Source organism: Pseudorasbora parva, chromosome 13 (assembly GCF_024679245.1).
Source record: "Pseudorasbora parva isolate DD20220531a chromosome 13, ASM2467924v1, whole genome shotgun sequence".
Lineage (NCBI taxonomy): Eukaryota > Metazoa > Chordata > Actinopteri > Cypriniformes > Gobionidae > Pseudorasbora > Pseudorasbora parva.
The window spans coordinates 35,387,241-35,402,321 of record NC_090184.1 but is presented as its reverse complement, the minus strand read 5'-3'; the positions used below and the strand labels follow the sequence as shown (position 1 = coordinate 35,402,321).

At 38.0% G+C, this 15,081-nt stretch overlaps 1 protein-coding gene across 2 annotated transcripts in view; it reads left to right on the top strand.

Moving 5' to 3' along the window:
- Positions 1-1,867: 1,867 nt before the first annotated feature.
- fnbp1l (formin binding protein 1-like) overlaps positions 1,868-15,081 on the top strand; it is a 60,090-nt gene continuing 46,876 nt past the window's right edge. Inside the window, exon 1 of one of the 2 annotated variants that reach the window (XM_067414147.1) lies at positions 1,868-2,066. In XM_067414147.1, coding sequence (XP_067270248.1) covers positions 2,043-2,066 — 24 coding nt within the window. In that variant the 5' untranslated portion in view covers positions 1,868-2,042. The remainder of the gene's footprint in view (positions 2,067-15,081) is intronic. The other variant, XM_067414148.1, reaches the window with a different exon arrangement.

Below are 15,081 nucleotides of genomic sequence, written 5' to 3'. Positions count from 1 at the left end.
GGTTTGGGAGTTTGTATTGTTTCATTTATTAATTCGCACTGTGGCATAATATGCTTCATTTAAAAGTGTTAAAAATGTTTTCCTAATTCTAGTATAAAAATGCTGTTTTTTAATTACCCAAATTTTTGAATAATTGATTCACCCTCCTGTAGTTTTAGACCTGTAAGACTTTCGTTCAACACAAATTAAGATATTTTTGAAGAAATCTGATGCAACTATCATAAAAAAATGTATAAAGAGACCTTAAACTAATCCATATGAATCAAGTGGTTTAGTCGAAATTTTCTGAAGACTTGATTGCTTTATAATACGATGAACGGATTTAATTTAGTCTTTTACTCATATATAAATATTGATCAGCGAACATAAACAGAAGCTCAACCGGACCTGCTTGACTCGTGAGAACAAACCTCATTGGTTCAATTGGAAAACCTCATTGGAAGGAACCTCATTGGTTCCTGCAGAAGCTCAACCTGTGTAACATGCAAATTAACCTTATTGGTTCTTGCATGCATTTCCATTTACCACAACTAATGTTTGTTTATATGTAAATACAAGCCTAAATTCAATCCTTTCATCATATAAAGCGATTGTATCTCTTCCGAAATTTTGGACTAAACTGCTCAATTCGCACGGATTAGTTTTACGATCTCTATGAACTTTTTGAAGCTTCAAAGTGGTAGTTGCTTATGTCAGTGGAGGGACAGAAAGCTCTCAGATTTCATCAAAAATATCTTCATTTGTGTTCTGAGGATTAATAAACGTCTTACAGTTAAGTAAGTAATGACAGAATGATCATTTTTGGGTGAACTAACCCCTCAACACTTCAGACATCCCACTATACCTAGACTGACTTTTTTAAGGACTTTTCTGTCATGTTAAATATTTGATCTATTGGTAAAACTTTACAATACGGTTACACTAATATGCATTTATTTATGCTTAACTAATCAACTAGTTAATGTATGACTCATGAAGAACTAAACCATTTATTAATGATTATTGCATCAGCAACAAATGAAGATTCTATATGATTAATAGATTGAGTAATATATTATTTGTTATTAGTTAGGCTAAATGTGTCAAAATCTGTTCATTCCCCGATGACATTATATTAACTAACTGTTTAAATAGATGTGTTAATTACCACAACTGGTTGAAGTCATGCATTTCAACTTCCAGTTGTCGGCTTTAATCATTAGCTAATGATTTGCAAAGGTGGTAGGCCTATGGTCATGTTTTGTCTTTACTTTTTGAGGCATAGGCCCTATGCCTTAACTAATTCAAAATTAATTAATTTTAAACCCATAACCACAATGACACATTAACAATTATTTAATAGCCATGTGCATCAACAAGTAAAGTAATAACATAAAGATACATTTGATACCTTTTAGCTAATGACTAATTAAACCGGACCACTTGAAGTACATAGCTTTGACCATTCTGGTAGGCTATATGAATTTACATTATTAGTTAACATAATAGGCCTATGTTGTAAGGGAATTAATACACAATGACACATTAAATGAATAGCAACTCTTGGATTAATTATTAATCATAGAGAATCTTCATTTGTTGCTGATGCAGTAATCATTAATAGTTCTGCATGAGTCATAGCTTACATTAACACATGATTATCTGTGCATTAGTTAAGCATAAATTAATGCATATTGCACCCGTGTTGTAAAGTGTTACCGATATATTAATGTTACAATACAATACCATTTCTTACACTCAAACTCTATTGAGAAAAACTAAATGGTAGAATATTTTTTTTCTATGCTCCAGTATTTGTGTAGTTACTCTACCTCTCCACTTGCAAGCTCTGACGGGTAAGAGGCGCTATTGGACAATCACATCCCTCCATTTCCCCGCGGCTGAGGCGCATTGTTAGTCGGAAATGGGAAAACCCTGAGCCGTGAGGTTGTCGCTGCTGGCTTCACCGGAGTATAGAGAGTTACACGACGGCAGAGAGAGGGAAGAACAAGCAACCCTGGAGTTTTATGCGGAGGAGACGGTAGTTCTTGGAGTTTTTCGCTATGAGCTGGGGAACGGATCTTTGGGTAAGCGCACTTTTCCCATTGCCCGTTCATTGTGGCCTTTTGTTCACTCACTAACAACTCGGTTTTGGCATGACTTCAGGAAAGGTGTCCTAGTCAAGCTGTCGGTGTATTCTCTGTCTGTCCTGTTGGGTTTACTGTGTCAGTACACCTTTAACGCCGGAAATAATGCGAGAGTTTGATACATTGTAACATTTTGCTTTTCGAATGTATCAAGTTTTGAATGTATGACGCGTGACGTTTCATATGATTCTAGTGACATTCCAAATCAAACATAATCTAAAGGTTTCACACCCAGTTTCGATGACTAAGAGGTGTGGAGAGGATCATCCGCTATTAACTCGTTTTACTATCGTATAACAGTGTATCACGAATGTATTATTCATTTAATATAAACACAACAGTTTCTCCCAGCAGTCTCCAGAATCTGTTTCCATTGTTGCTTATTGGTGACAGAGAGATTGCTGGAGATGATGTGCTGGAAGAGAATAGCCTAAGATGAATCGTCTGATGTGGTTTGCTCTACTGGTTGACCATTGGCAACACGTTTGCAGTTTGATCCCGCATTTTTATTGTCTGGGCTACAAGTCTGCCATGCGCCATTGACACTCTGGCCTTATAAATAATTATAATAATAAATGTATCGTTTCGGCACAAGCTGAACTATTGGGAGACAATGAAGCCCGTCGAGTGTGTGTGGGTCTGTTACAGGGGTGTTGCCCTTCAGATTGGGCTCCTGGACAAAAAGCAGAGGATGTCTGATGTGTTGCTATAAATATCCCATGCATTATCAATGGGTTTGTGGGTTTAAACTATGTGCTTTAATCGATGTTTGAGTTATAACTTTAATTACTATGCACAGAATTACCTATTTGTTATTCATCCATATTATTAACTGTTAAGTGTGTGTGTGTGTGAGAGAGAGAGAGAGAGAGAGAGAGAGAGAGAGAGAGAGAGAGAGAGAGATTTGAATTTAATGTGTTAATTTAGGTGTCTGTGTTCTTGTAACAGTGTCATTTTCCTCATAGTTTATTGTAGACTTTATAAAAACAGATTTAACTTAAAGGTTTTATGGTAAAGATTCAGTTTTTTTTAATTTATTTGAGTATTCTCTGGGTTCCTGACCTGTTGGTAACATAGTAGCTGGTTTCTAACTGTTCCAAGCTGGCTGATAACTAAGAAATGCGTCCAGAAAAACAGTTTGACCACCTTAAGCTCTTATGACCAGCTGGTAAATGCTCCAAGATGGTCTATCTGCTTGGACCATCTAAAGAGCAGCTAGAATCCAAATACTATGTTCCAAAACACAACTACCATGTTATGCTGGAAAATCCAGTTTTTTTGTTGTTGTTGTGACTTTCATAACTCATTTATTCTTGGAAGCACACGCAGATGTAAAATTAAGTGAGTGGTGTTCAATGTGTAGTTTTTAACAAGATCATGAACATGAGCGCTACAAGGTAGATCAAATGAATTGCTAACAGTTCAACTAATTATACTGTCCAATGAACATTAGACTTGTTCGACTGAACACGTTCCAGAGCTTTTACATGTGTTGGACATACAATGGTCTGTTTCCTAAATTTGGCTTGAACTGGCTGTTTTAATTTATCATACCGTAAGTCCCTTATGTTGTAAAATATGCCATATCATCCTCATTGGCAATCGTCTTTTGTAGTTTGCATTCATTTGAAATCCTATGGCAAATCCCTTTGTACATGGAACATGCTGAATAATCATGTTGTCTGCTTGTCTCTCTGCAAATGTCTTTTTAGTCATAAAATGTGGATGTTTTTCCATCCTTAGCCTTGGCTCTGATGAATGAAATGCCATTCTATATCCCTTAAGTGCTTGTGCGCTTTTCATCGTGGTTCTCCTCAAATGCACTTTGCGTTAGATCCATTTGTACTCTATTAAGAGATGTGGAAACTCAATTAGCGTGTTTAATGTCACTCATTATTTGTCAAGTGTTGATTTTAATTCAGAATTAGGGGTGTGATGTCTTGGGTGTGATCAGTTTACACCTTTCAGAATTACCCAATTGTAACGCATAACAAGAAAGCGCTTTGCGTGCAAGACGGCTTATTAGTTCTGAGTATCACAGAGGACGTTTGTGTTACTTTTTTGCTGTCCAGCGCTTTTATTAGTGCAAAGCGGTATGAACATGGCTCCTGCGGGTCGACTTGAGCTGTAAAGGGTTGCGTGTACTTTAATCAATGAAAGGAAGGACAAAGAGCTTGATTGAAACTTAATCACACAATGCTCAACAGAGTACAGGAAACTGACATTTAAAGCCTGTGCTAGGTTTTCAGACGTCTCCTGAAGTTATTTGTTTGAAGTTTGTATGTATGATGATTCAGCCACGCACAGTTCTACTAGTGTTTTGTCATTTGTACACATCACAACTGTACGACCGTGTCCGTGTGGAGCGTGTGGACTGAACTATTCAGTGTGTGCTGTTAAAAGATTCGCTAACAGGGCTTATGTGGTGATTCAGTCTTTTGTAGAGCAGACTGGTTAGACCTGTTACAGTGCTTAAGGCTTGGATAGTAATTGTTTAGTTCATGCGCTTTGTGTGTTGTACTGTTAAGGGTTTAAAAAGGAACTGGCCAATGTCAACTAGCAATGTAGTAGAAGACATTCTTGTTCTTTGAACTACAGGATTTTAAAATTACATTTTTCACATGACGTGTGTGTGTGTGTGTGTGTGTGTGTGTGTGTGTGTGTGTGTGTGTGTGTGTGTGTGTGTGTGTGTGTGTGTGTGTAAAATATTTTTTTCATATCTTTTATGTCTTTACTGTCACTTTAATCAATTTAATGCATCCTCTTTGATGAAAAAACTGAATAGTTTTGTGGAAAAAAAGTCCAAACTTCAAACTTTTTAACAGTATGTATGATCATATGTTGGTAACTATAAAAGGTCTGCTCATTACGATCCAGTTGTGTAAAATATGCATTAAAAATAATCATTGTTTAGTTAAAATGGATATAGGTTTTAAGGGAATCAGCTAACAGAAATTGATCACTCCTTTCTACTGATCTAAGATCATGCTCTTTTCTTATAGACAGTCATGTCAAGATTTGATTGAATAGCTTGTTATACATCAGCTTAAAAATCAACTTTGTCTTCAACCCCTGCAGTGACCCATGGCAAAAGGCAGCTGTGGGAGGCTCCTGTCAAGATAGCTCAGTTGAAGGTTATCCGAACTTGGGTGCTGCTTTCGATTTTTGACTGGTCATGTATTCTACAAATAGCTAAAAAACAACCACATTAGCTTTGTAAGCTGTGGAATTTGATTACTGAAATTAGAAATGAGAAAATATGCTCTCTCAAGTAAGCTTATGTAATAATTTATATTATCTAACCTTAAAATAACCCCTAAAATTCTGCCAGTATTTACTCACCTGCATGTCCAAACCTGTGCTTTTATTTTTTTCTGTGGAATACAAGAGGTGATGTTTTAATGAACTTTTATGCAGCTAATAGTGACCATCAATTCTTCTGAACCGATATCTTTTTATTGGAACAAATCAAGTCTGCTATAAACTTTAATCTCAGTAGTTCTGTAATAACTTGAATAACACAGAAATAACGATATTGTGTGGTTGTTTGTGAAGCTGTTTTATACCTAAACATGACATCTGCTCTTTGGGTCAGTGGCAGCGCCAATGCAGAAATGAATGTTCCAGTAGGAATTTGTCAACTATTTAATAGACATAGTCGACTCGTTGTCATTTAGGAATAAGATTGTGATATTTTGACGATTAATCATGCAGCTCTTGTCTACATTAATCCGGATACATTTGAAACAGAGAAAGTCGTCCACACTGAGGTGGCATTTTGTCTTGAGAAAACTGAGTAGTTTTAAGAAGCTCTCCCAGTGGATCAATTTCAAAACACATTTTTTGCATTGTAGTGTGAACTGTGAAAACCTATTTGGTCACGTTATGCATATTGTACCGAAATATATCTGTTTATACAGGTATGTGCCACTTTCAGAGTGTTGCCAAATATACATTATACAATCTTCATTTTAAATTCTGTTCTAGATGACAGAAAATTTGCAGCAAAACTTAAAAGCAACTGTATTTTAGACCTTACATGGGGTAGCAATTGAATGCGGCCTAAAACTACCAGGAATTGGTGAGATGAGGTGATTTCAGGTTGTTTGGGACACTTTTTCCAAGTCATTTCAATGGCAAAAAGTGTCCCTATCTATGTCTGCTAGTAGTGATTGTGCCAAAAGAATAGTGTGAGAACTTTATTATGTCTTGTATCCCAGTATCATTTTAGTAAGCTTTTACGTTTTATGCATGCACAGTACAATTATTTAAGCATCTTCAGTTTGGCCAAAAACCTTTTGCAAAAGACTTGTGTGAAACTAAAACGCCCTTTTCAAATGTGTCTGGATTAATGTACACAGCCTCAAAGCTTCACAGTTGAAATGCACAGATTGCTGAGAGCTGGTAATCTAGGATACCTGGAGTTCAATCAGGTGAGACTCTGCCAGGTCATTATGTCTGCGTGCCAAGACTGCCGTCGCTGCCAATGTGCCAGAGGAGCTATAGACATAAACACACGCTCAGAACATAGTCGTGGGAAAGAGTAGGTCAGGAAACAATTCGTTTGAACCTTTGACCCCAGCATTTAGTATGTCATTCCAGTGCTTTCCGATGTTTATTGGCATCTGTGAGTAATGTTTCGCTTACATGTGTCTCTGGTGAGAGAACCAGTTTGTGCTCTCTTTGCCACTGACCTATTTTTGGCAGAATAAATGCTGATCATGAATTGATAGCTCTCCGTTTTCTTGCCTTAGGGTGGTAAAAGTATGGAGAATACTTTGCATGTCTTGGACGTTTCAAACATTTGATAGTTGCTTCTGGCCCCTTTTCCCAGCATTAGAGTTGGATATTTCTACAGATTATGTTCTGTCATCCCTGCTCTGATCAGAACAAATGTCTTAAAAAAAAAAAACTTCACAGTATCCTGCTTAAAGGTGTCATGAACTGGCTTTTTTAATTTTTTTATGCTGTTGTCTGAGGTCAACTTATGATGTTCGCATGGTTTTTACATTCAAAAACAAAAGTTACTAATAAGTAACATGCTATTTTCTACACTGGTTTTAAGGCTTTCTCCAAAACGCTGGGTTTTGATGGGCGTGCTACACTGGAGACTTGGAAGTAAACGGAATGATTCAAGTATGTCTTTATCAAACAAACACAATTATTTATTTCTCATCCACCCCGATTGATTGGACTATTATTTTTGTATTACATAGCCTGCACAATCGTTCGAAATAAGTGCAAACCGCGCACGCACATACACGTGCGCGAGTGCACCCTTCAAATATCATGTCAAGAGAGAGAGAATAGCAGAACAAGAAAGGAATATTACGAGATTCATCGGCCTGCTGATGGGCTTCCGTTTTGGTAATCCGTCTGGAAAACACATAGGACCAGGAAGTTGGGCTTTGCGAGCCCTGGCCCATACATGTCTGAGTCCAGCGTGCTAAAGGTATGTTCTGTTAGACACGTACACATAAGCAAAACGATCTATAACGATACAGTACTATTACAGATAAAAAACACGTTTTACTCACGTAAGTGTGTTGCACCATTCCTCCTGTAGGATCCAATATAGAAGAATAGCAATGTGAGCATTGAGATTTGTTCACAAACAATCCTGAGGTGAAATTAAGTGACCACAACTGTCTCCCCCACATGAGCTGGAACTTCATTAAAAATAAAGTTCAACCACACATTCCTAATATTATGATCTGAAGGAAGCTTTTGCAGCGACTGTTCTTCCACAAACAGGAAGAGCGCAATATCTTGCTATATTCTGGCTATCGTGATCCCATGAGTCACCCAGGTGAGGCTACTGAATTACTCATGCTTATTATTCTGTAGAGGCGGTGTTTCTTCAGTCGATGACGTCAAGACGCGAAAGATCGTTTTCTGGGCCTGGTGTCTATAAAAGCTTTTCTTTGACTAACAAGGACGTTTTCAGCTCAGAAATTTGCAGGATACTCTTATATTACAATGACCTTTTATATATCAAAAGCTCAAGTGAAAGTTGATTTCTCAATTCATCACCCCTTTAAACACAAGTTATTGGCTATGTTTGGTTGCAGAGTGAATATCTGCAGACAATTGGATCTTTGTAGCATGTAAAGCTTGCTCTTGGCTCTCTCTTCGGCCCCTGGCACTCTCTGAAAGACCAACAGCTGGGTGCAAATGTTCGTCTATATCATACAACAAAGATTAATTTAGTTTTGAGGTCAATGTTATCATAACCAAGGGTGCATAGCTTATTTTTCTGCTGGAATCGACTAATTGGACCATCAAACCTTGGGTTACAGCCAAAAAAGATTCACACAGCCAATATTTATGGAGCACGACTCGCACAAACAAGTTCTGTGCTCCTTGGCCCGGAACCGGAGTTTGAACAAACTGGCGGAACGTCCTGTGATCTTCTCATCCAAACTCCTACATGATGGAGGTCCAAATATAGCTGCACTATAAAGCTCTCCTTTGTCCCCTGGCATTGGTGGCCTCATCAGAAGCAATTAGCCTAGGTTTAAATCCATGTTTAATATTTGTGGTGCCACTAGTCTCCACTGTTTTGGGTAAACAGGGCCACCTTATGGTCCCATATCATGAATCGTGAAGCATTGTTGTTTCTTTATTTTAAAGGCCAACGGAATAATAGTAATAATTTGTTACATTTTTGCAGCAGTTTGTGTGACTCTAACGTGAAGGCAGACTTCATTCACTCCAATGGGATGCATATTTACACTGTCTGAATTTTTCCCTATCCCTAAATATGTGCTGTTCACCATATAGAAAATAGTAGCTGTGTGAACAAGTGAAAATTTCAGCCGCACTTTCACTGTCTATTTATAATGTTTGGTGTGGGTCACTTCAGATTTTATTAAACATTTGATTGGACAGGAAATCTGATAAGAAGCTGAAGTGCATAGTGATAGATCAAGCTTATATCTAGAGGTCGACCGATTCGTCAGTTTTGTTGATGAATCGCTCTGTGCAGTGTGTACGTTTTAGGTTTGGGTTTTGATTGAATTGCTGCCAATTCGGGGGCGGGTTATTTGAATTGTGGGTTTATTAGCATATTACTCTTAATGAAAAACACACCAACACTCAATGACAAATTCCTTTAAATAGGCGCTTTTACATTTAATTTTGACAAACCAAATCTTCCGCGATCATCTTGTCTGTCAGCTTTTCACTCTCGTGATGAATGAGATCTGACTCCTGCTGTGTTTGTGCTGCAAAACTCGTTCGGCTCATGCTTTATTAAGCAGACATGTTCAGTTTTTATTTGTATTGTCTGTTCTCTAACTGAACTAAATAATTGTATTACTATAAAAAAAGATCTAAATGACGGAGGGGGGGGGGCGGTGCCGCGGTGGGCAAGTGATTTAACCGGTGTTGAGTCTGAGCACTGCTAACACCATCAACAGGGACTATTATAACAAGCCTATCTTCTAAATGTGAATTTTGTCATTGTTTTGGAGCACACTAACTTATAAATAACCTCAAGGCTTAAATATTCATACAAAAAGCTAAAAGCATATTCATACTAAAGCTGATTTCATGGGGATTTTAAGACTAACACAGGCATAATTTTAGCCTGGGAATTTTCAGTCTTTTGTCACATGATGTCTGATGCATCAATGCCAAGTTTACAGGATAAGTGGGGAATTTCTCTTTTGATGTTTTCAAACCCTCTTACTCACTTCCTTTAGAGGAATAATTTTAGCCTCAGATGTCAGCCTCAAAGTTGTTCCAAACCTGTAGGCTGTCATGTTTTCTTGGATCTCAAATCGAGATTTTTTTTGTTGTTGTTGAGGAATCTTCACATGCAAAAGTGCATATGTAAAATGTAGAAAAAAATATTATTTTCTTTTTAACTATTTTTCTAACTTTTCCCCAGATAGTCTCTGGCCCCATTTTTGTTATGGTTTATGGGAGCTACTTGGGAAAATGTCTCAAATTCTGCAAAAATCCATCATATTATAGTTCTGAAGAAGGAAGCGGCTCTTCAAAACAAGCCACCCCAGAGAATGCCACCCCTGCACAAATTTCTTTAATTCATAAATTCAAGACCTAAGCATTTGGAATTAATTGTTTGCAGCACTTGAATGGAAACTGAATTCAGGTTTTTCACAGGCAAGCTCGATGGGAATTGGCCCGAAACTGTGTATTAAGGGTAACAGAGTTCATTGTTCACAGACATCTTTTCACATTTACAGGGCCCCTTAGTCCCCTGACATATCACACAAGCCTGTTTACAGAAAGAGAGAGAGAAAACACAGGGAACCAGACTGGTCGTTTTGTCGTCTCCCACCTTTTGTTGGATGACATGCGTTGCATTTTTTATGGCCCGTGGAATTGTTTCTAAAGCCGTGAGAGTGTTGCTTGGAATTGGCAGAATGCTGTGGAAATGTACTTTTATTCACTTAGATTGGTACGATAGGGACAGTTTTACAGTTTCTTCACACAGGACTCCATGCTGTATCAAAACAGCTTGAGAATGTTTCTGGTTTCAAACAAGTGAAATGTAGATTTGCATAGGAGAGAAGCAGTTTCCAGGGTAATCCAATGCAAAGTATGCGTCTCCCAGCACAGTGCGCTCGGTCGCCTCTGTGCTGAAATACACAGCTCAAGTGTCTTTTGTTTTTATCTAGTTATGCAAGTCAGGTAGCAACTCATTAATCTATGTGCTTTAACCTGACTGAAAATCTTGGCTCCATGTGTTAAGCTTGGATTAAACTCACACACTATTAAACAGTCTGGACAAACGTGGCGTGATGGAAGTGCCTACCATTTCAGAGACAAGACGTGTGCAAACAGCATGAGACCGTACACATTTTACATAGAACAGGGCCCAGTAATAAGAGGCAAAGTAATAAGAGAAGTTAATCATTAAAATGAGGTACATGAACAACTCTGGTAGTCCTGCCCGGATAGATTATGCAAGGTAAACAAGAAGGCGTGCTTTGAGCTTTAGGAAAACATGTATATCCTTTGCTTCCCGGGTTAACTGTGACAATCTATACATGTATACAATTGATCTGCATGCTTTTCATGGTTAAATAGAATTCCGTCATCCTGTCATTCAGTGGTAGGCACCAACGATTTACCTTCTTTTGGCCAAAGCTGCATTGCATTTGGGTAGAATACAGTCACACAATGTATTTTACCAAACTCAGTAAAAAATAAAAAATAAATCCAATATGTTAAATGAAGCAAGAGTTCATTCAATATTGAAAAAGTATGGAAGATCATTCTGTGATGTATGTGTGCAATTTATTTAACGCTTAGAGTATAGAATTATCATCATCTAGTCCAGTGGGACTCCACATGAGTTGCGTGATTTGTGTGCTGCCTTAAATTAGCTTAAATATTTGATTAGCAAATGTATACCGCTTGAAATTTGTAGAACAATGGCCGCTGACATTCCAATTCCGTGGAAAGATGCAGAGTTCTGTGCATATGCAAATTCTATGAGGGTCTAGTTAGGATGCCTGGAAGATGCAGGCAGTAGACAGCAAGCATCTCACTAGGTGTTGGAACAAGGCCATTACATTAAGCTGGAGGGATGTATGTTTGTGTTTTAGCTGTGGTATGTGTGCTTTTATCTGTCTAATCGGGGTCATTTCAGTACAGGAAGACAGACAGACGTTTGGGGGGTGGGGGTCTTAATTCTTAGGCTAGCATATGATAGCACTCATGCTCTTTGTGAAATGTCTTTGTCTCCTAGACCCTCCAGAAGTTTCTAAATCATAATGATGCACTGAAACATGGCTGCTAATGATTTCCAAATGATCTCCCCCAGTGACACTACAGCCCTGCACTGTAACGGATAAATGAACCCCACTATTTTTACATTTACTCACAAGAGGTTCTATTAAAATACTTCAGCTGTACGTATGTGCTGATTAATGTTTTTATACTCCTGGATTGATAACCGTAAACTATTTATGGGATAATTTTGCTAATAATCTTTTCCTTTTTGCATTGGAATATATATCAGGGACTATATCAGTGTTGGCTAATATTATTTTTTAAAAAAAATGAAGGACCACATAATATCAAAGCTCAGTATGATTTGTATTTATTTATTTATTTTTTGCATGAATGCCTTACATTTATCAAACGTGACTGTAAAGTGTTGTGTTGGAGATTTCTAATTCATGCAAATGCTGTTATTTTTAAGATTCTATTCAGCAGAGATTCCTGGAATTTTTTTTTATCTTGATTTCTACAAAACTAAGCAGAACAGCTGTTAAATGTTAAGATCTTATAATAAGACATGTTTGTTCAGCACTAAATCCTCATGTAAGAATGATTTCTGAAAGATCATGACACACTGAAGTAATGGCCAACACAGGAATTAATTACATTTGAATTTTTTTGGGTCATCATTTAATTTGGTATGCCGTTTAATGTCGATGATCCTGTTTCTGATTTTTCCAATGCATCTGCTTGCATATGTTATCGCTTGTTTCTGCTGCTTTTTCGCCTGTTTTTTTGATCTGAAGATTCTGTACTCTTTCAGCAAATGTCTAGTAGCGTCCCCCCCAAATAACAGTGAAAACAGAAAGCCATACAATTCCATCAATGGCGTGGAAGAGTTGTCTCATGAATAAGATAAGAGTTTAACTGAGGTTCAAGCCCTATTTTGTACTCTTTTTAATGAATTGCGATGTTTCAAAGGTCTAATTAGAATCAAACAGTGTTTTTCATTTTGTTGCTTAGTGGCAAGAAAGGTGCTGTTTTCTAGTCTTTAGCAGAGTCAGATACATTCTAAATTCAGGTCACTCTTAATTCACCTCAAAGTTGAGCATATTATGTTTGGACATAGATTAAAATGAGTCAGGCAGGAGGCCTGGATATCCTGGAGTTCTCTTGCTTTGCTAGCAGGATGCTAGTGCTTAGGGGTGTAAGAAAATATCGATACACATGAATATCGCAATATTATGTTTGGCGATACTGTATCGATTCTCAAAAACGCTGTATCGATATTTATATATTTATTTATTTACATCCAAGATTCGTGGCTTTGTGTTCGGTTGGTTTAAACCACAGACTGTATAACACCCAACCGCTAGATGGCAGTGTTATCTCAGAACGTATAACTGACGCGGAGCTGGAGAAGCGCAAGGTAAGGGCGTGCATCACTAGTGTTTACATTAGCAAACCCAGCTCTCAAGATGATAGCATTATTCCGCTCCTGCAGAGCTGAAGTGTGGACTCATTTTGGCTTCAGCTAAAAAGAAGCCACTAAGGAAATCGACAAGAAACATTTTATTTGCAAAATAGGCCAAGTTATAATCTGATACTCGGTAAACACATTGAAACAGAGCTCGCTTTACATCCTGACGTCACCCGCGCTGCTGAGAAGTGTTTCGATAGAATGTACTGCACGTTTTCCTCTCAGTAACAAAATAAACACATGCCAAATCTGACAGCGGTGGCAGGAGAACGAAAGATAATTGCGATGTGGATATGGATGCACCAGCTCTGCAGTTCAGTTCTTGAAATAGCACTTTATACAATAGACTGCTTTATAGAAAACAGCTTTAGGGTCCGATCACACAGAACGCGTTTTTCAGGTTCGAAAACGCGAGGCGCACTGCACCGCTTTATTGTTTCTAGGCAACCCCCGAATCACCTTTACTGTCAGTCAAATCAATGTAACGGTCAACAAAACGGAATGCCTGCCGCTTCATTCATTCGATTGGACAACAGAACATAAGCGTGATGATGTTGCGCGCTTTTCTGCTCAGTTGATTTTTTTTCAACTTCACGCGCTCGCAGCGCTCCTTCAAAAACGCGAGGCGCCCAGGGCGCATAAGCAGCGCGCATAACACTCTCTGCCAACCGAAATCCATTCAAAAAAGGCTTCTCGCTGCAAAAACGCGTTCTGTGTGATCGGGGCTTCTGTGTTAAATATAAAACAAACAGTCATTCAGTCATGAAATGGACTGCACTTTCTGTTGTTAAATAGCCACTGCTATACTGTGAACCTTTAAAACATATACACATAAAGAATCCTGCAGTCACTTTACATTTCCCTTAACTTAGATTGCACATTGCATATGATTAGTGATATAAATTATAGGCTGTATTAATTATATAAAATACTTTGTCTTGTGTTTTAGGCTTATGGTTGTGTTCTTTATTCTTTTAAATTATAAAAAACAAAAACACACAAAAAAGAAATATCGCAATATATTGCCTCTCTTACAATATCGCAATATATTGCAATATATCGTATCGTAACCCCTGTATCGTGATACGTATTGTATCGCCAGAGTCTGGACAATACACAGCCCTGCTTAAGCAACCTGCAGCCGAAACTGTCCAATGCAGAGAAACAGGAATGCATGCTGACATGTTAAAACATGACTACAGAAATGCATATTCCTTTGAAAACTTCTTCGACAGGTGCTAACACTGTATGTTTAAAGGGAGGTAGGTAAATGTTGCCCTCTCTTTTGTCCCTCAAATTCAGTGGAAAGAGTAACCAAGTGGCAAAATGAAGTCCTGCTTCAGACATCAGTGCAACCTTGGAGGTTTAATACTATTTCATGACAAACCCGTACCTCCATGTGGAGCCCCTCACAGTCTGCTGAATCCATTCTGCTGGCTTCAACCTGGTGATTGCGGTCTGACTGTGTGGTTTTTGTGGTGTTTTGTGGCCTGCTTATATCCTGTTCTGGGGAATTTATTTAGCCATATTCAGGAGAACCAGCCTATTCAAATACTACAAGTTTACTTATGGATGAGGTTAAAATTGGTGTTGGATGTGGTGGTGATGTATATCACCAAAAATGTATATCACAGTATTTTTAAAAATTATACCGGTTTCGCTGTATATGGCAGTATTTTTCCCCCAAGCATGACCAGGTGTTAACCACATTTTCTCCTGATTGAGAGAGGAAATACTTCAGTAGATTGACTTGGAGAGCCCTTTTTTTACTATCAT